Source organism: Sapajus apella, unplaced genomic scaffold, assembly GCF_009761245.1.
Source record: "Sapajus apella isolate SASKATOON/1434 unplaced genomic scaffold, GSC_monkey_1.0 scaffold40, whole genome shotgun sequence".
NCBI lineage: Eukaryota > Metazoa > Chordata > Mammalia > Primates > Cebidae > Sapajus > Sapajus apella.
This window is the reverse complement of record NW_022436980.1, coordinates 12,217,226-12,243,141: the sequence shown is the minus strand read 5'-3', so window position 1 is coordinate 12,243,141 and position 25,916 is coordinate 12,217,226. Positions and strand designations below refer to the sequence as shown.

Genomic DNA, 25,916 nt, shown 5'->3' with positions numbered 1-25,916 from the left:
AAAGAAAAGAAAAGAAAAGAAAAGAAAAGAAAAGAAAAGAAAAGAAAAGAAAGAAGAAAGAAAGAAAGAAATGGGGTCTTGCCATGTTGCCCAGGCTGATCTTGAACTCCTGGGCTCAAAGTAATCCTCCCTCCTGGTCCTCCCTAAATGGTGGGATTATGGTCATGAGCTACCATACCCAGCCAAGATTTCCTTTTTTTTTTTTTTCTTTTAAGGCATCATAGTATTCTATTGTGTATATATACCATATTTACTTTATCCATTCATCCTTCATGGACACATAGGTTGTTTCCCTATATTGGCAAATGTGAATAATGCTGCAGTGAACATGGAAGTACAGATGTCTCTTCAGGATACTGAGTTCATTTTTTTGGCTGTATTCCCCGTAGTGAGATGACTGGATCATACGGTAGCTCTATTTGTAATTTCTGAGGAACCTTCATACCATTTTTCATAATGGCTTTAATAATTTACAGTTGGCTCAATGGTGAACAAGGGCTCCCTTTTCCTCACACCCTTGCCAACATTTGTTATCTCTTGACTTCTGATAGTAGCCATTCTAGCAGATGTAAGACGATATCTCATTGTGGTTTTTGTTTTGCGTTTCCCTGATGATTATTGATGTTGAGTCCTGTGAGCCATTTGCATGTCTTCTTTTGAGAGATGTCAGTCAGGTCCTTTATCCATTTTTTAATCTGGTTTTTTTCTTGCTATAATTGAGTTGAGTTCTTTATATATTTTAGATATTAACCCCTTATCGGATGTACAGTTTGCAAATATTTTTCCCATTCATTCAGTAGATTCTCTCTTGATGATGCATGATTGTTGCACACTTTATGAAGTGAACACTCAGGGTATGAGGACAAATATCAAGGATTCCAAGACAGAAGGACCTCTGTGTCACTTACCATCACTCCTGGAATTTATACACTAGTTGAATAGCAAGAATAGGTATAATATAAATAAAAAGAAAAAGTTAAAAAAAAAAAAAAAAAAAAAGTCGTGGTGTGGTGGCTCACGCCTGTAATCCAAGCACTTTGGAGGCCAAGGCGGGCGGATCACCTGAGGCCGGGAGTTCAAGACCAGCCTGACCAACATGGTGAAACCCCGTCTTATTAAAAAAAAAAAAAAAAAAGAGGAGAAAAGGGAAGATATATGTAGGACCAGGCTATATAGATGGCAGTGACAACTAAGGATTTTGAAAGAGCCCTGTCCAAAAGAACTGAAGAAGTGAGTCTTAGTTATGCCTGGAACAAGGGTCAGATGTAATAGAGAGCAAAGGTGTAATGCGGTGCTCATGGCCATGTAGAGGTCAAGTAGGGGCTGGCTCTGAGGCAACATGTCACCTCGTTCCTTGGTTCCTTCAGAGCGTGGCCAACCTCTCTGCTGTGATTTCCATACCCAATTCTTTTATCATACGGACAAATCCTCATATTTCAGGATATTTGGACATCATCCTCGTATTGCTAAGATATGCCCTCTTGTATTAAGCCTCAAGATACTCCGAAGCTCTTCTTTGGCAAACATGGATGGTAAGAGTTCCAGATCATCTTTTAAAATGTCCCTCAAAAGAACAATGGGTGCTAAAACAGGTAGACTGACAATACCCAATTTGGACCACCAGATGTCAGGCTTTGCACAGTAATCAATCTCAGCAACCCCCAAAGATTGAAGATAAATGCATTCAGGATAAACATGAATTTTCCATAGCAGACCAAAGGCATCAGATGCTTCTATTAGTAAACAGACAGGCTCTGAAAATTATCTTGCAGTCTCTGCTGGTACCCACATTAGATCCTATGTGTCAATTGCCCTATACCAGGCAGAAACACATGCCAAGAGTGTTGGATTTGATAGGGCTAATCAATGGAAGATCAAAAAAATTCCCGTTCCAGGTTGAGGTGGAGAGAAGGTGGGAAGAATACACACTGCTTACGTAACACCGATTACATGTATGGCAAAAATAATTGTCTAGTTTGCAGAGCTTTCCCCATTTGGTAAGGGTACATTAAAGACCAAGTAGTCAAAACACTGCTAAATTTATATCATACTTAATCTAAGCATAATGGACTGGAAGAATTGTTCCCATCAGTTTGCTAGCCTGGATCTGTAATCTTATCCATTTCTGTGGTAGCATTGTTATCTTCAAAGACTTTCCTCAAATGCAATACCTTGGAAATCTAATCAGTGTGTCCTTCTCCATTTCCAGTGGCTTCCTATGCCACTTTAAACTCTCTGCCATGGTCTGCAATGTGCTGCATTATCTGGTCCCTGCCTACTCTACCCTTCATTGTGCTCACTACTCTACCACCCACAGTGGCCATTTTGCTATTCCAAGAATAAATCAAATGCATTCCTGCCTCAGGACATTTGCACTCACTGTTCCCTCCTCCTGGAATTTTATTCCTGGAAATCTTTGCCTACTTCCTCCCTTACTCATTGAGGTGTCTGCAAAAATACTGTCTTTTAGGAGAAATTCCCTGACAATTTCATCTAAAATAGAACTATCCACAACCCTACCAAACTCCATTTCTTTCTAACCCCTCACTGTACTTTATTTTTCTTTATAGACCTTTCGTATAACCCACAAAGAAATTACGTCACATTTTCTTTCTTTTTTGAGACAGAGTCTCACTCTGTTGCCCAGGCTAGAGTACAGTGGTACATTCTCAGCTCACTGCAACCTCCACCTCCCGGGTTCAAGTGATTCTCCTGCCTCAGCCTCCTGAGTAGCCAGGATTACAAGCACCTGCTGCCATGCCTGGCTAAGTTTTATAGTTTTAGTAGAGACTGGGTTTTACCATGTTGGCCAAGCTGGTCTCAAACTCCTGACCTCAAGCAATCTACCTGCCTCAGTCCATGCCTGGGATTACAGGCATGAGCCACCATGTCCAGCCTAGATCATATATTCTTTATTTGTTTGTTGCCTGTCTTCCATACTAGACTGTAATCTCACAAGGGCAGAGGTCTATCTTGTTCACCACTGTACTGCCCATGATTAAAAAGCAATGCCTGGTGTACACATAGCAGCTCCATAATAAATATTTGTTGAATAAATATATGAAATGTAGCCCTTATCCTACGACTACTTTTTTCATTTTCTGTTTATGGCACTACCATCCTCTTAATCAAATTCCAAAACTTGTGGATACTTTCGACTCATCGCTCTTCCTCATTCCTATATTCAGTCACTACCAAGACCTGTCTATTCTTCCATGCGTCTATCCCTTCCCCCGACCCTTCCATTCCCAGACACTATCTTAGATCGCTGACTTGCCATCTCATCCTGGGACATTTGCAATCCCTTCCATCCAAACCTCTGCTCCACACCATCTTGCCCATCACACCAGCTTCATCATCCCAAACCCTGCCCTCAGTAAATCATGACCTTCTATTGCCTCACCCCCACAACACACTGACACACTACCTCTGCCAACCCCGAGTCCAGATACCATCAGAATACAGTCTCCATATTCCTCTATGCAAACCATTTCCGCCAGTCGAGCTGCTCTCTGTTCCCTGCTCCTGCTTTCCCTTTCCTGACGTTGTGTACACTCTTCCTCCTACCAGTAGGCTCCACTCTTCACTTTGTCTGACTGAATCCCCTTCCCATTCTTCATATCCCACCCTAAATTCCCCTTATTCATAAAACTCCCCAATCCAGACACGGTGGTTCACACCTGTAATCCCAGCACTTTGGGATTACAAGGTGGGAGGATTTCTTGAGGCCAGGAGTTCGAGACCAGCCTGGCCAACAGAGTGAAACTCCATCTCCATTTAAAAAAAAAAAAAGAGAGAAAACTCGCATTGACCACCACACACTATGATGCCAGCTCCCTCCCCTGGCCTCTTGTCTATACCACCCCTGTAGCTCTAATGGACGCCTTCAATTAATGCTTTTACACACATGCATATACACAGACTCACTCACCTTTGCTGGGCATCATGCCCACTTTCAAACACTCTTCTTCCTTTTGCTACCAAATGTAAAAATGAGTGTTACCATTTACTGTCTGTTCATGTAAAATTACAGAACACTAGTTCTATAATTGGCTCAATTCCCTAAGTTTTAAGGATGGATATTCTGAGGTCTAAAGAGGCTAAGAAACTTACTGAACAACACATCTTCATTCCCCAAATATGATTTCTTTCCCTGGTTTTGGAATAACTCTAAGCTCCAGAATCTTATACTTACCACAGAGCTCTTTTTGTCCAGATAGAATTTGATAGAATATGTGATAGTTCCTCTCTCCAGGCTGCTGGAAAATCACCCTGGACTTTTCAAGCAAATCTGGATGATGAGAAATGAATAAAGATTCATACTTAGGTGTTCTTGCAAAACACAGAAGAAAAGTAATCAAGCTGAGTGCAGTGGCTCACAACTGTAATCCCAGCATTTTGGGAGGCCAAGGCAGGAGGATCACTTGAGGCCCGGGATTTGAAACCAGCATGTACAACATAGACCCCATTTCTACAAAGAAAAATTTAAAACATTAGCTGGGTATGGTGGCACATGCCTGTAGCCCCAGCTACTTGAGAGGCTGAGGTAGAGGATTGCTTGAGCCCAGGAGTTTGAGGCTGCAGTGAGCCATGATCATGCCACTGCACTCCAGCCTGAACAACAGTGAGACCCTTGAAAGAAAGAGAGGAGAAAGGGCGGGAGGGAGGGAGGGAGGGAAGAAAAGAAAAAAGTAATCAGACAGTGCAATGACTACTTACAGATATCAATGTCCACAGATGACAGCATGCCTCTGGCACCAAAGTGCATCCTGATGAATTTGCCCTAGTGTGAACACAGAATACAGTCTCCTATTCAAATTTTCCAAACACTGGCAATGGCTTCATTGTATGTAACTGTCAAAACGACTACTTCCCCAAAAGAAAAAATAAAGTAAGAAAAATGTGATGTGGGTTTGAGATGAGATAGCACCAGCTAATCTCTGAAGGAAGCCAGAGTAAGTGTCAGGACCAATGGTGGTTCTGGCTTCTAGCCCCCCCAGATCTGCTGATTGCTACCTGTGTGTTTTATGGGCACTGTGAATTGTGAAATGTCTTTGGGTCTCTGATCTAAAGATGAGAAAAATATTTCCTCAGCATATTTATTTATTCATTCAACAAACATTCATTGAGCATCTACTAAGATCCAGGAAACCTTCTAGGCACTGGAGATACCACACAAGAAAAACAGACATGAATCTTACAGTCTCATGGGTAAGCAGCTAATGCAATAGCTCTGACATAAAACTCACAAGAAAAGCCAGTATCCTGGAACTTACAAAGTCAGAGAAAAGGGTGCATAAAATGGAGTCAAAGAGGTAGACAAACTCCTTATCATGTGAGCCACATAGAACACAGGAAAGAGTAAGGTTTTATTTTACGTGTGCTTGGGAGATATTGTAAGGTTTTAAGCAGAGGAGTGATGTGATCTAATTTATGTTTCAAAGCACACCTTGGCATAAATAATAGATGAACACCCGTTCTTCCTTAACACTGAGAACCCGGAAGGCAGGCTCTAGAGGGGCAGAAATGCCATCCAGAGGTGCCAGTGCTCATGTCAGAATGTCAGATGCAGTTGAGAAGGTGGCACCATCTGATGGCAGCTAGAGCCTGTGGGATGAGGATGCTGGAACAGGGTGGAAGGCAGCCTGGTGGAGGGGGACCATGCCAGAAAGGCATCACGGCAGCACAGCAGCCTGGCAAGGGGAGGTGAGTGGCTCTGTACAGAGGGATCGAACTAGTATGTTAAAATATGTAGGACAGTAGGAGTCACACACACAAACACACATGAATATACACCCACACATACAAATGTGCAGGTACATATATATGTGTGCACATACACATATACAGAGGTATTGTATACATACCTACTCAGTATTAATTGAAAATTTTAACCCAGATTTCTTGATTTTTTTGAACTCCTTTCTCTTTTTCCTTCTCTCTTCTTTCTTTCCACTTATCTATCTTTATGTTTATTTTGCTCCTTTACTTCTTTCCTTCTATCTTTCCAACTTTTGTCTCCTTTCTGTTCTCTTTCAATTGCTTTCTTTTCTTCTTTTTCTTTTGTTTAAGGCAAGTTCCACGTCTGTTGCCCAGGCTGGAGTGTAGCCATATGATCATAGCTCACTGCAGCCTCAAACACCTAGGTTCAAGCCATCCCCTGCCTCAGCCACTCGAGTAACTAGGACTACAGGTGTACACCACCACTCCAGGCTATTTTTCTTTTTAGTAAAGACAGAGTCTCACTGTGTTATCCCGACTGATCTTGGACTTCTGGGCTCAAGTGGTCCACTCACTTCGGCCTCCCCAAGTGCTAGGGTTGCAGGGCTGAGCCAACATACCTGGTTACTTTTCTTTCTACCTGATGTTTTTCCTTCTTCCTTTTATTTTTCCTTGTCTTTCTTTCTTCTTACCTTATAAAATTTTATTTTTCCATCCCTCTGTTCCTTCCTTTTTCCTCCCTTGCTTTTTTCCCAGCTTTCTATCTTTCAGATTTCAGCAGAAAGTCCTTTGACATTCTAACAAATCCCAAATCTAGCAGTTGTTTTATGAACCAGTATTAGCACCTGCTATGACCAGCCAGACACTGTAAGCACATCTAAATGTGGACAGAGCAGCTCTAAGGCTTTGGATGGAAACTAGCCAAATCAGCATGAGGCTATTATTTAATTATGCCCAGAGACTCAAACAGGAAGCCTTCTGCAAATTTTCTTGTAAATTATACAGTGGCTCCCTGCCACTCATTCTTGGCATAATATGGATTTGTTAAGCTAGGTTTAGAAATCCAAATTCTTCCTCTGTCATGGGACTTCTAGTTATCAAAAGCTACTTAAAAATACTTTCTCCGTACCCCTCAGAAAGTTTCCAGTGAAAAATATGCAGGAATAAGGAGGCCATAGGCAAAAGTACAAACAGTAATTATAGTAAGCAAATTAGGAAGTGCCTACTAAATTGACTTGTTATAAGGAGTTTAGGAAATTATGAAGGAGAAAGTATTTCAAATACATAAAATGTAATAAAATATAAAGCATTATGATAATTTTTTTGGTGAGCTTCTCTAATGGGAGTGGAATTTGAAACTATTAAGATAAATGCTTTTTTCTTGGAATTGACCAAATAGGAACTCTTCAGATGCATATTTATTTATAAAAATTTAATTGTCTTAATGACATAGATGGTAATTATTTTTGAGAAATAACATTACAGACTTTAATCAAAGACCTTCCATGGTGTCCTAGATGTTTTTCATACCTATGTGCTTAGATATGAGTTTTGCCATTGCTTACAAATGAAAGACTTTGATATTATGCTAAATCATGTTACTTACAAAACGAGAGGAGTTGTCATTTCTCAGGGTTTTAGCATTTCCAAATGCTTCCAGGATAGGATTCGCTTGCATGATCTGATCTTCTAACGGCCCCTGAGATACATGCAAGAGAAGTACAGCTGATGAAGCTATTAGCAGAACTCTGTAATATGGCAAGCCCTCCATCCCCAGGTCAAACCCCATTCTTGCTTTGATAACCAACGGCCAAAAGCTGCTTCCAAATTTGGTTCTATTATCTTGGAATGAGGAATCAGAAAAACAGATGGATGAGAGAGGCTCACAATACACAATGCCCCTATGAATATGTGGGAGCTCATTTATTTGCAGTGCTTCGTTTTTGGTTGGCATTGGCCTGAGTGGGAAAAGAAAATGGTCACCAAATAAAAAAGAAAAATGTACCAGACCTTATTTCCAGACAAACGTTATATCATATATTCCCCCCATTATTCATCTTCCAGCTGATCTTCACACCTGGAAATTTATCCTAGGATAATACAACATACTCTTGGTATTATTAAGCCATATTTTTGCTTGCTTCTTTTCTTAAGCAATCTGGAGGTTCACACCATGTAGTGACTTTTAATAGTAATGATCTTGAATTTGAATCACGGGTGCTCAGGCTGATCGGCCAAAACAGATCGTCTACGTATCTACCATTTCTACATGGCTGTGTTGTTTTCCAGTCAGCCTCAAAGACCCAATTTATGGGGGTAATTTTATAGTACACAGTGTTCAATAATTTATGGATTTATAAATATTATATCCCTTCTCAGTAATATGGGTTTATCGTCCTTCAAATAAGTTAGGGAACATTATATGTATGGGCAGAGATTTCCATAGAAGTGTTATGTATTATGTATTGCATTATATATTATCATGAAACTCAATGGCTAGGCCAAACCATTTAATGCACACCCAAAAAAACCCACAAAAAATCTAAAATGCTTGTAAAAACAAAGTTATATCTAGTGAATAAAAGAGTTAAATGATACCCAAAGAAATCAATAATCGAATTCAGGAATGTGATAGTTAGAAAAGAAACTTCTATAGTTTAAAAATTGGGCCAGATGACTTTTTTTTTGAGATGAATTCTTGCTCTGTAGCCCAGGCTGGACTGCAATGGTGCAATCTCGGCCCACTGCAACCTCCACCTCCTGGGTCCCGGTTCAAGCAATTCTCCTGCCTTAGCCTTCCAAGTAGCTGAGATTACAGAAACATGCCACCGTGCCCAGCTAATTTTTGTATTTTTAGTAGAGACAGGGTTTCATCATGTTGGCCAGGCTGGTGTTGAACTCCTGACCTCATGATCCACCCTCTTTGGCCTCCCAAAGTGCTGGGATTATAGGCGTGAGCCACCGTGCCTGGCCCAGATGGCTATTTTAATATATTTCTTACTTTGCAAAAACAGCTGACAGCATCCAGTATCGAACTGAAAATGCAAAATAATCATGCCAGACATTTTTCTATAAGAATGAGAGGTCTAACAGCGCAATAACTCATTGATTTTGAGTTCTATTCAGCATTATCTAATTTTATTTTGCATAGCAATGTTTATGGTCTTAGTTATTCTCAAGTTATTATGACATTCATTAACATGCTAATGGAGCTAAACAAAGTAAGCTAAGCTAAAATCAACAAGGATTTTTTTTTTTTTTAATAGGGAAGGCAAAGCTTTTCTGGACATGGTATGTGATTAACATTGAGGGTATGTCCATTAGGCATTTAGAATTTGATCCAGGAGTTAGGTATGAATGAAGCAAACTTTTACTGGTACCTATGTGTGAGAATCTGATATCTCATAGTAGCTAAAGGGATTCAGAAATATCCAAGCCACTGATGACCCTAGCCTTCAGGTAAGATGATTTGAGTGCTGAGGATATAACTTACAGGTCCAACAAACAAAGACCAGACCAGAAAATGCCCTTTTAAGTAGATGTGAGATTAATTATGTAATTCATGTTTTCATGTTGTTGTTTGAAGCACTTGACAATCCTCTCAAGGAGCAAAGGAAAGATTTAAAAACATACTTGTCTATAATTTGCAAATTGTCCTGCCGTGCTTGTTGCCTCCTTACTTCCCAAAGGTAGTCAGGACAGAGCCCCCATGCTCCAGTGGATAGGGTCACCTTATCTTTTCTGCCAAGGTACATAAACACTTACCGACTTTTTCCTGGGTTCACTCACAGCAGCTATGGTGGCAAAATAGTGGATAATATGTTTGCTGTTCACAGTCTTTCCAGCACCAGATTCTCCTCTGTGATTTGAAATTCAGTGACACAGTTTACTGGTTCTGATTATCAATGCAATGAAAGTTGCCATGGCAAGCAGGGAAGCTTTACATAAAAGTAGAGCTTCAGATGGAATTTGAGGATATACTGACATTTACTTGGTTGGGAGAAGGACAAGGGCATTTCAGGCTAGAAAAATAGCATGAGCAAAAATCTGGAGTTAGGAATATCACAACTTTTTGTAAATATTAGGAAGCCTGTTCCTTGTGGTCCCAATAACAAAAAGCAGGACAGCACCTCTCCTAGCTAGACAAGTCTCCTCACAACCAGCTGTTCAAGAGATTCTCCTGTGTAAAGGCTACCACACAGCGAAGTCCAACCCTCTTCTCAGAAGAAGGCTACCAATCACTTCACCAGGCAGTTGGGCTTTGGGCTTTACCTTACTCTTGACAATCAGCTAACTTTGTAATGTGGGAAGAGCACAGTGGTGAATTTATAGCCTCTTCAATGTAAGTACCATAGGATCAAGGCCTGCCTGCCTTTATCTATACAAAACTCCAGAAAATAGTTCTGTTTTTTTTTTTTAGATGGAGTCTCTCTCAGTCACCCAGGCTGGAGTGCAGTGGCATAATCTTGGCTCACTGCAACCTCCGCCTTCTGAGCTCAAGACATTCTCCTGCCTCAACCTCCCAAGTAGCTGGGATTACAGGCACCCACCACCATACCCAGCTAAGTTTTGTATTTTTAGGAGAGTCAGGGTTTCACCATGTTGGCCAGGCTGGTGTTGAACTCCTGACCTCAGGCAATCCACCCGTCTCAGCCTCTCAAAGTGCTGGGATTACAGGCGTGAGCCACCGCGCCCAGCCCAGAAAATAGTTTATCCTCTCTGTGAAAGGCTGAACTCCAATTGTTCATTTAGCTCTAGAATTCTGTGACATGATGATCCCTCTTGAGATAACTGAAGCCAATGGAGAGCCCAATATACAAGGTGGTATCATCATTGCATGGGATGGTTAAGGACTTCAGCACTTCACAGCCCCTTGAATCTCAGTCACCATGCTGACACTTTTCCTGGCCTGCCAGTGCTCTTTTCATCAAAATTGACATATAATAAGATATCACTGTGATCTTTCCTTCTATCCTTTTCTTATTTCTGTAAACCTAACCATCTTTTGTTTGTTTGTTTGAGACGGAGTCTCACCCTGTCGCCAGGCTGGAGTGCAGTGGTGCAATCTCAGCTCACTGCAACCTCCGCCTCCTGGGTTAAAGTGATTCCCCCTACCTCAGCCTCTCAAGTAGCTGAGGCTACAGGTATGCGCCACCATACCAGGCTAATATTTTGTATTTTAGTAGAAATGGGGTTTCACCATGTTGGCCAGGATGGTCTCGATCTCTTGACCTCATGATCCACCTGCCTAGGACTCCCAAAATGCTGGGATTACAAGTGTGAGCCACTGCGCCTGGCTTAAACCTCACCATCTGTTAGTTCCCACTGCTTCTTGTACTTTGACCTGCCCCAATCTGGCTGCCCAAAACTGCTTGCTCTCTGTTCCATGGTCATACCTATTGGATATTCAGCCCTTCTGCTTAGCTAGTCCAGAGGCCTTTGAAGATAACCATTTGGGACAGTTGAGCTCTCTTAATCATCAAGAAGATGATTAAGACCAGCTTGTGCACTATTTCTAAAAGATCTCTGAAAATGAGGGAGGCAGACTAGCTGACAACATATTTGGAGTCATCACTGACTAAAGCACTATGACAATTTCCTGAGTATCTTTTTCTTATCAAATGTATTGCATCTAGGGGACAATGAATTCAAAGACGGTGAATATAAGTTTTATTCCCAGTGAAATGGAGGTGTCTATTGCCACTGGAACTTATTTCAGGCCAGAAATGAAAAGCAAGGCAAACACTTACGTGAAGAGTATAGTCTGATTTTCTCGATCTACAAAAGAAATAAAAACGCCAAAATATTCTTATGTTCGAGGCTTATGTATTAACATGATCTTATTCAAAATTTCCCTGGCTACAGTTTGAAATCAGACACAAGGGAAAGGATTTGAATCATTTATAATTGGAATAAAATACCATTCAAGTGGTACAGAGTAAAATGGATTTTCTCTTGCCCCCATGTATGCCAGTGATAAGAACATATACATTCAAGGCCTATTTCTTTGCTCTACACACAAATGATAATCAACTAATGGTTGAGATTCTTGCCATTTTAAGCCGTTTAAGAATCATTGTATAATAATAGCTATAGAATAACTTCTTTGTGCCAGACACTGTAGCTGATGCTTTATATAATAAAGGCTAACATCTATAGGGGGCTTACACTGGGCCAGCTACTGGACCGAGCACTTTAAATGCATTGCCTCACTTTGATGTACAAACTAATCAGCGCAATAACCCTAGGAGGTAGGTACTATTTTGCCCACATTTTATCCAGAGGGAAGCAGAGCCTTCAAGTGATTAGCTAACTGTAAAGGCCATGCTCTGCTCACAATGTCTAAGTGCCTCGTAGGGACACAGAGAAAAAGTAGATCAGATATTTTTACTTTTCATTTTGTAGGGCAGCTACTCACTGTGAAGCATGTCCTGAAATGCGTTATCGGCGACAGCAAAGATGTGAGGGGGAGCCTCTGATCGCCTCTTCCCTTTGTAGGCGGCCACAACTTCTTTCTGATACACGGGAAGCCATTTGTATGGGTTTATGGTCACACAGAAGAGGCCTGAATATGTCTGAGGGAAGATCAGAAAAGATTTCAGAAACTAGATTAGAAATACTTCCAGGTCTGTCAGCTCTTCCACTGTCAAGTAACATTTGCTCAAATATTACTTATAAAGGAACTCAGAGGAGAGCTTTTGGAATCATGTAGAGAAGGGACTTCTAACAAGAAGAGACAGAACCAGGTTAGAGTAACATCAGGACCTGGGATTACCTCTCTCCTGGGAGGCCTGCTAATTACTAACACATCCGACTCATGGAACTTCTGAAGACAGAGAAGACCCTAACGGCAGGCCTGCAGAGACTTCAGTAACCAGCCATCAGGCATTTGAGGCTGGAGGGGACTCTGCCTCAGCAAGATCAGGGGCTTGACTTTTAGGGCACTGAGAAGGAATGGCTCATGTGGGTCACTTAGTCACTGAAGGGGTTGAATTGTGGCCCCCACATAGATATGTTTATGTCCTAATCTCCAGAGCCTGTGAATGTAATCTTATTTGGAAAAAATGGGATCTTTACAAACGTAATTTAAGGGTCTCAAGATGATGACATTCAGGTGGGTCTTACATCCAGTAACTCATGTTCTTATAAGAAGACCCACAGAGGAGAAGGTGATGTGACAGTGGAGGCAGGGACTAGAGTGTTGTGAACAAAAGGAACACCAGAGCCACTAGAAGCTGGAAGAGATGAGGAAGGATTTCCCAAAGAGTCTCCAGAAGGAGTGCAGCCCTACTGATTGGATTTGATTTTGGACTGCTGGCCTCCAGCGCTGTAAGAGAATAATTTCCGTGGTTTTAAGGCACCCAGTTTGTAGTAATTTTGTTGCAGCATCCCAGGGAAACTAACACAGTTACATGGTAACTCAGAGAGCTGAGGAGCAAGCTGATTGCATGCCACAGCTTCAGTGGCAATGGGTCCCGGATGCTACATCTTAGCTTAATCTATTTAGCACTGCTTCTGCTACATAGTTTTTGAGTAAGTCCAAGAACTGGAGCAACTAACCATCATCAATTTAATGATGATGAAAAAAATCATCTCACTCATTAATCACTAACTAGTAGGTGATGGTGCTGGTGACTAGTCTGCCAGGCTTCAAGCCTCATGCTTTTAACTAAGGATGGCCTTTGGGAAGGCACATGAATGTTGACAAAATAAAATTGGGGAAACGCCAAGATAAGGACCCATCCCAGTAGAAATTCCTTAAGGACTATCCCCATGTGAGCACGCTTAAACTCAATGTAAGAGATCACCCAGGAGAGATTGGGACATCCAGTATGAATGCCAGCACTACAGTTGAGCAAGAAAGCTATGACACACATAGATCATCCACTGGCCATAGCGCCCCTTCAGGGTATGCAGCACGGAGGCCTCATTGAGGTGAGTCAGCATTGCCATGTCTTCAATCATTTCAAACTCCGGAGGATTCATCTGCTGGATTTTGTCCTCTTGTATGCTCAGATTCTGCAGAGAGAAGTAAAACATGATATATTCCCCTGTCTCCTACGCTTAATCATTTTCCCATGCATTAGAAAGAATATTCAGACTCAAAAAGAAAAAAAGATGCCTCATTAGGGGATGGGGCCAGAAGAAATTAAGCCAACCTTTGTGGAAGAAACAGGTGTTCTCCCTGAAAAAGCCCTCTCCTTTCCTAAAGATGAAGCAAACATAGTATTTTTGTTATATCAAGATTTTCTGTCTTGCAATACCTTAAGTTTGTGGCTTCTTGCTAGCCCTGATTCCCTCTGACAGCACACAGATCATATTACACATGACCTAACCCCTAACCCCTAGCCCTTGATGTCCCAACATATCTTAGAGATTTAGAAGAAGAAATCTGGAGTGGAAGATTAAGGAGGCAGACCTTATCCCTCCAGACGTAGTTCAAAACCTGTCTCCTCCATCAGACGTTCCCAGCTACTCCAGTTCATCAGTTTGTCCTCTTTTGTTAAGTCTTACCACTTGTACTATCTTTACATTAATACTCTTGTGTATGTTTTAATAATCGACTATGTTAGACTATTTTCTGGCTAGATTATAAGTACCTTAAGAAGGATTTTTGATGTTGTCTTCTTCTTGAATGAAGTTCAAAAGCTTGCACATGCATGTTCATTTTTGATGTTGTTGTCTTAATAACTATAGTTATTCAAGCACCTATCACAATGCCTGGGATATGGTAGATAATAAATATTAATATCTTGATGAAAACTATCAAACGGTTTCTTGGGATTCTTCTCACAGGTTTCCTAACACACTTTTGATAACCCTTTTCCACAATTAATAAATATTTGTGTCAACTGATTGCTCTATTTAATTATAGTTGGTGGTGGCTTCTTTCCAAGGCTCTCACACTCTTTACATTCTCAATTCAATTTCTATCCATCTGTCTTCCTTAACATTGTTCTAACAGTAATCCTTCTTCTTTTGAGTTTCCTCACTTTCTGTATCTCAAGGACTCCTCGTCTCCCCTCAAACCCATGCGGAATGTAATCATATCTCATACATCTTCAAAAACCTCCCCCTTTCTCTGATTCTATTTTTCTATTATTTTTCATTACCAACTTTTATCAATAAGTAGTACTTTATACCCACTGGATTTATTGCCTTTGTTAATGTTACAAAGACCAAAGGTGATAGGAAGTGTAGTCACTTCTAACATCAGGAAGAGGAATCCTGGAGCCAGCGAGACAGAGTGAGAGTGAGGCTGGGGGAATGGGACCTTCATTAAGTGAAGGAAGGACAAGCAGGACAAATTAAACCACCTTCAGGCTCTTTTTACTACGTGCATTAATGGCTTTCATGCTCTTCTTCCTGCGGTTGTAACCACATTATCATCACAAATCACCTTAAGTACTGTTGAAGGGACAGTGGTTTTGGAGAATGTGCTCAGAAGAGCAAGCCTCACATCTGGAGGCCTAATAAAATTTAGTTGGTCATCATTAACAAAATGAAAAGACAATGCATTGACTGAGAGAAAATATGTACAAATAATACATGTGATAAGGGATTTACATTCAGAAGGTAAAAAGAATTCTTACAACTGAATAATGAAGAGGTAATAGCCCAATTAAAAAATGGGCAAAAAGCTTGAATAGACATTTATCTGAAAGAGATAAACAAATGGCCAGTATGTACATGAAAAGGTGCTTGACATATTAGTCACTGGGGAAATGCAAATAAAAATTGTATAAAAATACCATTTCATGCCCACTAGAATGGCTGTAATCAAAAAGAAAATAAAATGTATTAGTGAGGATGTGGAGAAAGTGTAATTCTTATATGTTGCTGGTGGAAATGTAAAATGGTAGCCACTTTGGAAAGAAGTTTGGCAATTTCTCAAAATGCTAAACAAAGAGTTACCACATGACCCAGCAAATGCACTCCTAGATATACACCCAAGAGAAATGAAAACAGGTATCCCCACAAAAACTTGCACATGTATGTTCATAGAAACATCATTCATAATAGCCAGAACATACAAACAACCCAGTGACCATCAACTGATGAATGGATGAACAACCTCGTATATCCACAAAATGGAATAAATTTAGCCATGAAAAAAGAACTAAATATTTATTCACATGACATTGTGAATGAACCTCAAAAACATTATGCTAAGTGAAAGAGGCCAGGAACAAAAGGCCACCAATTATATGCTCTTATTTATCTGAAGTTGCTAGAATAGGCAAATCTATGGAGAGAAAGCAGATCAGTGACTGCCTGGGGCTGGTGCAGGAGGAAAGAAGTGGCTGTGACTGCTAATGGGCACAAGATTTCTTTGGGGGATCTTTTTTAATAAAATATTGTCCCAAGGCTAAATGACCCTGATTGAGTTTCTCTCTATTTTTTCGTTTACTAATTTAGGACTAAGGAAAATTTCTTGCTGAATTTTTCCTTGTCCACCTATTTATATTCCAGTTGAAAAGGACCAAGTTCTTTTCCTAATTTCATGAGTTATATAACATCTACCTAATTTGAGATTTATGTTCATAACGGATATTGACTGTCAGGAAGACATATGAAAGCATTCTGTGTGGTAGTTTATGAGTAGCTTCCAAAATTTTAAAAATCAAATTGCAACACGTTAGAACATAAATTGCCTAAAAACAAAGATAGCATTAAAAAGACAAACTTTCTTGATAACAACAATATCTGTTTGTTATAGGATGTGGCTTGTTATGGATTTAGGAAGAAGCAGAATTGAAAGGAGCTTAGAGAAGGGAATATTTGCAGGGAGTCATCTGTAAAATCTATAAGGAAATGTTCATTGAAGTCATGACGGAAATGGGACTAGGCTTACACCACGGAGTGGCAGGTAATGTGAAGTCAGAAATGTAGGCAAAGGTTCTGAAAGTCAGCTGTCTTCTCAATGTTACCCTGATGCTCTGAATGCTTTGGTGGTAGGGAGGAGGTCTGGGGCGGTTATGGCTTCACTACACATTTCCTCTGTGAACCTTAGAGTCTAGCTTATACCCCAACACTTGGTATAACCTTTTCTCTCAGAGGTCATAGATGACGTCCTCATTCTGAAATCCAAGGCTCTCTCCAACTCTTAATCTCCTTCTGGAGCATTTGACATTACTGGTCATTCCCCCATCTCCTGGCTTCTGTGACACTATGCCACTTTTATTCAAATTATACATCTCACTTTTGGTCCTACAAACATAGCTTGCTTCATGGCTCTTTAAGTCATTATTCACCCCACGGCAGACCTTTTTAAAAAAACTAACTTGAAACATTGATGAAAAAGTGAAAATGGCTGTGAGTTCTAGTCAATAATCCTGGCCACTGACAATTGTTTTACTGTGATTTATTCACTGTTCTTCATTCAATCTTTGATGGTAAGTAAAGGAGCTTTGTTTAAAAAATTTTTTTTCCTTCCTTCCTCCCTCCCTCCCTCCCTCACTTCCTTTCTTACTGCCTTCATTTTTTCCTTCCTTCCTTCCTTCTTTCTCTTTTTTTTGTGACAGGGTCTCACTCTGGCTGCCCAGGCTGGAGTGCAGTGGTGTGATCACTGCTCACTGCAACCTTGACCTCCTCAGACTCAGATCCTCCCACCTCAGCCTCCCAAGTAGCTGGGGACTACAAGCACACACCACCATGCCTGGCTTATTTTTGTATTTTTCGTAGAGACAGGATTTTGCCATGTTGCCCAGGGCGGTCTCAAACTTCTGGGCTCAAGCAATCTGCCTGCCTCAGCCTCCCAAAGCGCTGAGATTATAGGCATGAGTCACTATGCCTGTCCACTTAAGGAGGAGCTTCTTAAATGAATGACTTCAAAGTGAGTCAGTAGCATCTCCTATCCCAGGTCTTTAATTAAAATATTATAGAAAGAATATATTTAGTTATTTGATAAATAGAGAACATAGTTATCCCCACAATGAAATAATTCCTTTACCTTCCCATCTGTTGTCTCAACAATTACTGTTCCATCATCTTCACTCCCTTTTACCTCAGCCTCAATGTAAGCATTCTCACCATCAGGAATCCAGCATTTCTTCTTCCCTATAGAGAAAAAAAATAGGTTATAGCTATAGTACTTATAGAAATATACACTGGATACTTTCATACTGATAGGTCTAATCTCATTTCTGCTGAATCAGCTTGTTGACTATAGGAACTTGCAAAGTTAGATCAAATCATGAAAGCTCATCCTGAAGATACACTCACTCACACAGTGACTCTACAGGAACAAGAAACATCTCAGCAAGCAGCACCTTGGGGGCGCCACAGACCATTTTGCTACAAGAAAGTCACCTGTCAACACCCACCAAAACTTTAACCACCCTCCCGACACTTAACCTCCACTCACACCCCAGGACGTCAGTGGTTGCCCTGGTGCTTGCACCCCTTCCAGATTCCCTCCCCCAAAAAAACTCATTCAGAAAGGTCTGGGGATGAATAAGTGAAAATTTAGGTTAATGGTCATGTTCTTCAAGTTTCTTTAGACCTTACTTCTACTCTTGGAATGGAAGTCTGCTAAGTGAATTACATGATAGAATTGGCAGGGTCAGGTTGAGGAGAGAACACGGGTTGTTTTTGTCACACCAACTCATGTTATCTTCCCCCCACATGTTATTTTTCTCTCTTCAGCTTCCTCACTCCCATACCTCATCTCTAAGCAAAGTAGCCCTCTATAAAATGATTAACCAACAAGAGGTCTCAGGTGAAATGACCCAGAAGTCTTGTGAACACCTGAGGCAGCTTCTCTTTCTCTCCCACTTGAAGCAGATAGCCAGTGATAACAAATAATATACTTTTAAGGGCCTGGGTGCAGTGGCTCATGTCCATAATTCCAGAACTTTGGGAGGCCAAGGTGAGAGGATCGCTTGATCCCAATTCAAGACCAGCCTGGGCAACATAGCCAGACCCTCCATTCCCCGTTCTGTCTCTACAAAAAAAAAAAAAATTAAGCCAGGCATTGTGGCTCATGCCTGTAATCCCAACAATTTGGGAGGCTGATGCAGGCAGATCACGAGGTCAGGAGATTGAGACCATCCTGGCCAACACGGTGAAACCCCATCTCTATGAAGTACAAAAATTAGCTAGGCAGGGTGGCACGTGCCTGTAATCCCAGCTACTCAAGAGGCTGAGGGAGGAGAATTGCTTGAAGCAGGGAGTTGGAGGTTGCAGTGAGCCGAGATCACACCACTGCACTCCAGCCTGGCAACACAGCTAGACTGTGTCTCAAAAAATAAAAATAAAAAATAGAAATTAGCCAGGTGTGATGGTGCATGACTGTAGTCTTAGCAATTCAGGAGGCTGAACAGGGAAGATCACTTGAGCCCAGGAGTTGGCTCATTTTCCTTTAAAAGGTGTGTGTGTGTGTGTGTGTGTGTGTATCATACTTTCCTTTTAAAGGAAAATATGTGTGTGTGTGTGTGTGTGTATATATATATATGTGTGTGTGTATATATATATATACATGAAAAATGAGCCTTAGTAGAAGCTCAGAGAAGTTCCCACCTCACAGCTACTCAGGTAGATGGGGAAAGCCTTTGATTGAAAGAGGGAAAATGTTAGCCAATGGCCAGGGAAGACAGGCGAAAACCCCACCATAACCACAGCACTAGCAGATAATGCAAACTCAGTCACCACCACCACCTCTAAATATATGAGTCACAAAAGCTAGAGAGGGCTCACTGCTGCAGGATAGGCTGCCCTTATTTCCCAGAGGCAGGCAATAAGACTGGGGAAGGAGTGTGTGAGAAGAAACTGAATTTAGGTACCATTCGCCCTTCTTCCACCATGCTTGTTTCTGCAAAGCGTTTGGTTGCTCACGGCTTTCTTGCTATCAGTGCTGCCTATTTCGTTTCCCTGATTACAAACAATTCACCACTAAAACTGCTTGGCAAGAGGAGTTTATGTTCCCATCTGATTGTGCATTTGCTTTCTACTTATCGTTTGTGTTTTAAATACTGGCTTTGCATTGTATTCATTATTTTGGTCCCTTTTTGCAAAAACTGATTTTGCTTTGTGTCAAGTCTATGAAAATATGCTTGCTTTTGAAAAGCATCCATTTAGCATACATTTTTGTGTGTGTGTTTAAAATGCAGAGCATTGTCACTTGAAAGAAACTTGAAGGTCACCTGGCACAGATTCTCTCCCTCTGTCTTTCTCTCTATCTTTTTAGAAGAAGAACTTTGGGTGAGAGATAGAGTTGCCCATAGTCACATAGCTAATTAGTGGCAGTCACTGTAATAATGACTCTAGAAATGAGATCATCCACCTCCTAAATCAGTGTTCCTGCTTTCAGCCTGCCTCCTCTAACACATGCTTAGCTTTTTCTCCTCCAATTCTTCACATCAGGAGTAGGCTCACCGCCCACGTCATGATGAAGTCGCTCTTTTACCACCCCTGGAAACACTTAGTGGGGGATAAAAGTTTTCAGAAATCCTTTCTTATCTGAGCCCAAACCCTGACAGGGACATTTTGAAAAATGAAGTAAATGAACTCCATCAATTTTAATTCCTGGTGTCCATAAATAATGCAGAGCTGGAAATGCAGATAGCAATGGATTTGAGGAGCCAGCCAGGATTTTACATTGGCTTTACTTGTAACAAGATACAAACCCATGACTTCATCTCTTTTGGCCTTTGTATTCTCATCTATAAAGTAGGCCTTTTCCTATATAATTTCATATTTTTAGACAATTAAATATCTTTTCCAACATAAAGCTAATAAGTGCTTATTGAAGAAAACTGGAAGGGCAGAGAAATGTATGAAGAAAAGAATGTTTTTAATTATCCGTAATCAAACTCAGAGATAACCACTGTTACGTATTCGAAGCATTTCTTTTGAATCTTTTTCTAGAATATTGATTAAAACAGGGGTAATACTATATTCAGTTTTATAGTTATTTTAAATAGATTGCTTATATGTTCTAATACAAGAATTATTTACATTTGGCTTTGGAATAATGTTTTGTCTTAGCTCTGAAAACACCTGGACTTCTTCCCTGACACCCAGGAATTCTAGTTTTCCTTCTCTAATATCATCATAATGCATTATATTTATTTTTATATTTATGGTGTCATTTGGTCCTCACAGCAATGGAGGAATGTAGATAGGACAAGTATTATTATCTCCTTTTATACATGAGGAAACCAGGGCTCAATAAAGTGAAGTCGTTGCTCCAATCACACAGCCAGAGCTGGTCAAGGACAGGGAATTGGAACCCAAGACTACCTGCAAAATACTTGTCCTCACACCGCTTCCATTTGACCCGACTACAAAAAAGCAAGCAAGCTCCACTGTGTACCAGGCTGGGAAGATGAACGACTTTTGCTAACACTTGTCTCTTTGCTGCCAGTGCATTTCTATGAGGAAGGATTGTTTTGTCCAAAAATATTAATAGAAAATTACGTAGATTGCTATGTTTTAAGTAATTATTTATGGTGCTGATTTTAACAAATGCATCATCCAATTATCTCTAATGCTTAGGAGCAACTTTTATTTTCTTTCTGGTACCACTATTATCTTGTTCTCCATTATCTAACTACCTGCGATAAGCCTCTGCATGACCAGTTCTGACCTCAGGGATAGTTCCGTTAATGTATTTGATTTGATGGATTGTAATTAGCCTAAAATCCAATCACAGTCATGAAATCCAATGACTGGAAACTGGGAACTGATCCAGGACTGGCCTGTGATGGAAATATAATATCCTCCATAACTGGCTTAAATTATAATTGGTTATATTAAAGCCTAATGTTGACTAATTCTGAGTACAAGAACAACATTCAGCCAGTTCTTATGTTGCACTGTTGAGTAACTTTGGAATTAAGACATGTAGGTAACTTGATGCTATATCACACTGTGAATCTGATTTCTAAATCTCTAATTAGCTGAAATTCAGCCCAGACATGTAAAGGTAGCTGGAAAAAGAATAACATTTATTTAGAGATTTCAATGTAGAACTTAGCCTTGTTTTAAAAAAAAGGCTAACTCCTCACTAACCTTTGTCCTTGCCTGTAACTACCAAGGATTTATGAATCAGGGTGAGCAAGTCTCCTGATTATCTTTTGTTTAGCATTGGCTGAGTGACCCTGCTAACCTAGAAGACTGCCAGAGGGCAAAGCTCCAACATCAGGAAACGCTGGAGAGCCAGAGACAACTTCAAAGTCTGCAGCCTTACCAGAGCCTTTCCCTTTCTTCTTCCCCACAGTGTACAAGCCCCACCCTCTAGTCTAAAACAGTCCCCTCTCTCTACTGTGGCATTCACTGATAACTAAGAGGTTTCTGGGAAAGGCTTTGTCTGTGGCCATTCCTGCAGGTGTCTATGTTATAACTCTGGCTCCTTGAAGAGAAAACCTGTCCTAGGACCATGTGTGTAGGGCCCAGGCCTAGGCTGCCTCCCAGCCACCCTCCTCTTCTGTGGATACTTCCATTCCTACCCTGAATACTCAGAGGTCCTCAGTTACTCAGTTTCCTAGAGGCTGATCGCACCCCAAGCAAATAAGCTAGTCTCTAGAACTGATGGCTCTTCTCTATCAGTCAAAAATCTTAGTCGCCACCTTGAAGTAGCAAAATAAAGTGAAGCCAGAAGCCACCACATGTCTCACCGTCCCAAGCCGCGGCCTGTAGCAGAAGCAGCTCAGCCTTGCTTCTTCTGAGGAAGGCTGCAGCTTCTCCAAGCTCTGACAGATCCATCCTTATTAAAGCGATCCACCAACAAAGGGCTAGGCCTAAACATGAACAGAAAAGATTCACTCTGCAAAAAAAAAAAAAAAAAAAAAAAAAAAAATAGAGAAAATAAAAGTGAAAATGAGGCATCAAGCTCTAAATGAACAACCATTCACATAGATAGACCAAAGAGTGTTAAGTTTTCCTTTAATTACCTGTGCCCCTTCTTTCTCTTTGCTATGTCTCAAATTTATGACAAAATTGGACTCAAGAATATCTGACTCTAGCAGGGCTGACTTATTCACTGGACATAGAAGGCACAGTGCCTGAAGCCCACGATGCTTTCAGGGGCCACTGAAAATATTTATTTTAAAATCAGAAGAAAAATATAATATGAATGACACAAAATAGTGAACAGAGCCTGGATTATATTCATCTTTATGCCAACATAGTTATGAAACCTGATTTTTAACATTTTTTGGTAGAGAAATGGTCTTTAAAAGACAGAAGTGCCTATAGCCTGTGAAAGTCATTATGCAACCCTGGGCCATGGAGTTCTTACTGGTGGTGGATGGTCCAGATGGAGAAATGTCAAGTTGCAGACAGTAGGCCCTTTGTTAGAAGTGGACGCAGGTTTCGAGATATCTAATTACATCCAGGTGGACAGACCATCATAGACAGAATATGGTTACAAAGAGAAGTGATTCACGTAAATGTTCAGTAGTAGACAGTAAAGGGATAAAAAGATAAGGATCCTGGCAGAGATAAGTGTCTGGGAGTAGATGATTTACAAAAATACAGGTGCAGATGGGCATTTGGGAGGCCTGGCCAAGAGCAGTAATGAGGAAACCCAGGCTGAAGGTGGCTAGCAGGTGACAGGGTGATGAGAGTGGGGCTGGAGTAAATAACGAAGCTCATTGGCTCAAGCAAGGCAAGTACCACTCTTAAAGGGACTGAGTTGCTAGGCAAATTATCAAGGCTGAAGTCATTGAGCACCCGCTCTATACCAAACACTGGACATAGTTTACCTTTAATTTTCACAGTTTACATTTGATAACAGGGAGGAGAAGAAATAGAAACTGGGACTTCACTATCTTAAATGCGAAGTTATTCTCTCTGTTTGGACAAAAAAAAAAGGCTTCCTCTTCACGCAAGTGTGAGAGGCAAGTGTTACTAGCCCCACTTATAGATGAGAAGGTAGAGAAGGACTGCCCAAGTTTGCTTAGCTCAAATGCTGCCTTTGAGGACATATCAGAACCAACTTCAGAACGAGCTGTAATCACTTTCTGTCTTGCAATGAACAAATTCAATAAAGTCACTTTACTGCACTTAACCTGCACTCTTCTTCATGGTGGCTTGGATAGGTATAGTGATACCACTTCCAGGATCTAGTTTCAAGGAGTATGGTTTAAAGCAAAGACTAGTGGTCCGGGCTAAGAGTTAGTTTTGTTTTTGCCAGAAAATAGGCATGCGGCTTGTGGAATCAGTCCCCGTAGGTGCAGCTTTCTCGCCTATGCAATGCAAGGACTAGTCTTAATGTATAAGAATATTTCCTGATGTGGAGAGAAGAAAAGATGCTCAAGAGAAACAACATATGTGAATTCCCTCCAGAGATGGGACTGAAGGTGGCATTTCTCAGCAGAAAAGACAAAACTGATTTTTCTGTGGGTGAGCATTCAGATTCAGGTTTTATAACCATTATAACAGCAATAACATTATTAGACATTTGAATGTAGAAGAACTCAAGATAAAGGAAAGCTCTGAAAGTAAGGCAGAGAAATTTAGAAATAGATGATGGGAAACATCATTAACTCTTTGGGCAGGGACATGAGGAAGCAGTGTTTAGGAAAATGGCCCTGGCAGCATATTCTGGGTAGATGGGGATAAGGAAAAGCTGCAGTCAGGGAGACAACTTGTGAGTCTGCATTTGTGAAAGAATGCACTGTGTCCTCCTCCTCTCTGTATGTGTGACTTCCCAGTGGCTTACACTCAGTAGACAGTACAGCTCAGGAAGTATGATTGGAATATAAAAGATATCCATTAATATATGTGTGTACAAACTTCCTGAAAAGATACCTAAGAAATGGATATCTGTCTGAGTAGTGAGAACAGGAGGTGGGAAGGAGAGGAGAGAACTGCCTTTCATTTCGTTCCATTCCAGTCTGTCAATGTGTGCCATGTGCTTATATTTCATAATTAACAGATTTTTTACAAGTAGTTCTTATTATAACATCAGAGATGAAAAGATCACAGCAAGACATAGAGCGCACAGCTGTGTAACTCTCCTTCCAAGTTTGGAGCGTTTAACATATTTAAAGGTATACAAGGAACAGAATGTGCAGGAGAAGGCACTAGAAAGGAGGAAACAGTAAGTGCCAGGAGTCGGGGGCCCTGGCAACCACTTGGAGATAGGTAACTGCAGCCAAGAGAGTGATTCACCTTTCTCCTTGGCCCCCTCTGCATCCATTAACCCCCTAATGTCCTACTGACCTCCGGGTCCCTTTAGGTTCCAGTAGCACATATGGCTTTACCATTTTATAAAATAACACACTCGTCACAGCCCAGCCCTAGCAACATCTTAAAATAGAAAATGAAAGAGCCCAAATGCCCAAAAGAAGTAAACAAATTAACCTTGCCAGCAAAATAATCAGGAAGCTGTATTTTGTGAATGACAGAGAAACATAGAGGAGTATAGAACTAAAAGCAATTCTCTTAGAAGGGAAAGTTTATCTACGTGTTGAAGGGAAATTACATTTGAGACTGGTATACATGTACGTGTTTATCAGAGGATTCTGACGTCCACCATAAGTAAACTTGTATCTGCTACCGCATATATTTACAAGACAGGCGAGCAGGGGGCAGCAATGGAATGCTGGGAGAAGAGGAAAGGGTAGGGCAGAAGGGCTGCATCCACATTGCTGTGAGTCTCACTTCTAGGGCCTAGCTCTACCTCTGAACATTCAGGAGCTTGATTTATCAATACCTCCTGGAGTGATTAAGCTCTGGCAATCACATAACTATGCTTGTAAGAGTGCATATAATTCATCACCCAAACCTGGACATACTTTTTCTTACTGGGATTTTTAAGAAGGGATGCTATTAATATTTAAATCAGGACAATGGACTTAATCTAAGGTTGTCCCAAGCAAATAGAGACATATGGACCGTCCACTAATATGAGAATTGATGACTCGAAATGGTAATTTCTAAACCGACAAGGAGGGTACACCTTTTTCATAACTGCAAAGTCCATTAATTTGTCTGCACGATCCACAGGACACAGAGACAAAGCCATCACTATCAGAAGGTTGGATTCAGAGAGAGGCATTACATCATTATGTGCATGACATAATGCAGTTTGTAACACAGCAAAAATAATGCATCGTGCCCTGTTGTAGAGCTCACCGTTACAGAGACTAAGCATCATATAAACCACCAGTATTCTGTTTACCTTGACAGGGCACAATTCTAAGAATATCTTAGTTACCAGTTAACAAAGTCAAGACAAAGAATGG

General features: G+C 40.8%; 1 protein-coding gene across 1 annotated transcript in view; it reads right to left on the bottom strand.

Moving 5' to 3' along the window:
* Positions 1-25,696, bottom strand: part of MYH15 (myosin heavy chain 15) — a 141,971-nt gene extending 116,275 nt beyond the window's left edge. Inside the window, exons 1-10 of the mRNA XM_032298920.1 lie at positions 25,614-25,696; positions 22,341-22,489; positions 17,675-17,781; positions 13,597-13,740; positions 12,140-12,296; positions 11,472-11,499; positions 9,487-9,580; positions 7,328-7,420; positions 4,720-4,783; positions 4,196-4,291 (exon numbers count right to left, since the gene is read on the bottom strand). Coding sequence (XP_032154811.1) covers positions 4,196-4,291; positions 4,720-4,783; positions 7,328-7,420; positions 9,487-9,580; positions 11,472-11,499; positions 12,140-12,296; positions 13,597-13,740; positions 17,675-17,781; positions 22,341-22,489; positions 25,614-25,696 — 1,015 coding nt within the window. The remainder of the gene's footprint in view (positions 1-4,195; positions 4,292-4,719; positions 4,784-7,327; positions 7,421-9,486; positions 9,581-11,471; positions 11,500-12,139; positions 12,297-13,596; positions 13,741-17,674; positions 17,782-22,340; positions 22,490-25,613) is intronic.
* Between the last annotated feature and the right edge of the window lie 220 nt (positions 25,697-25,916).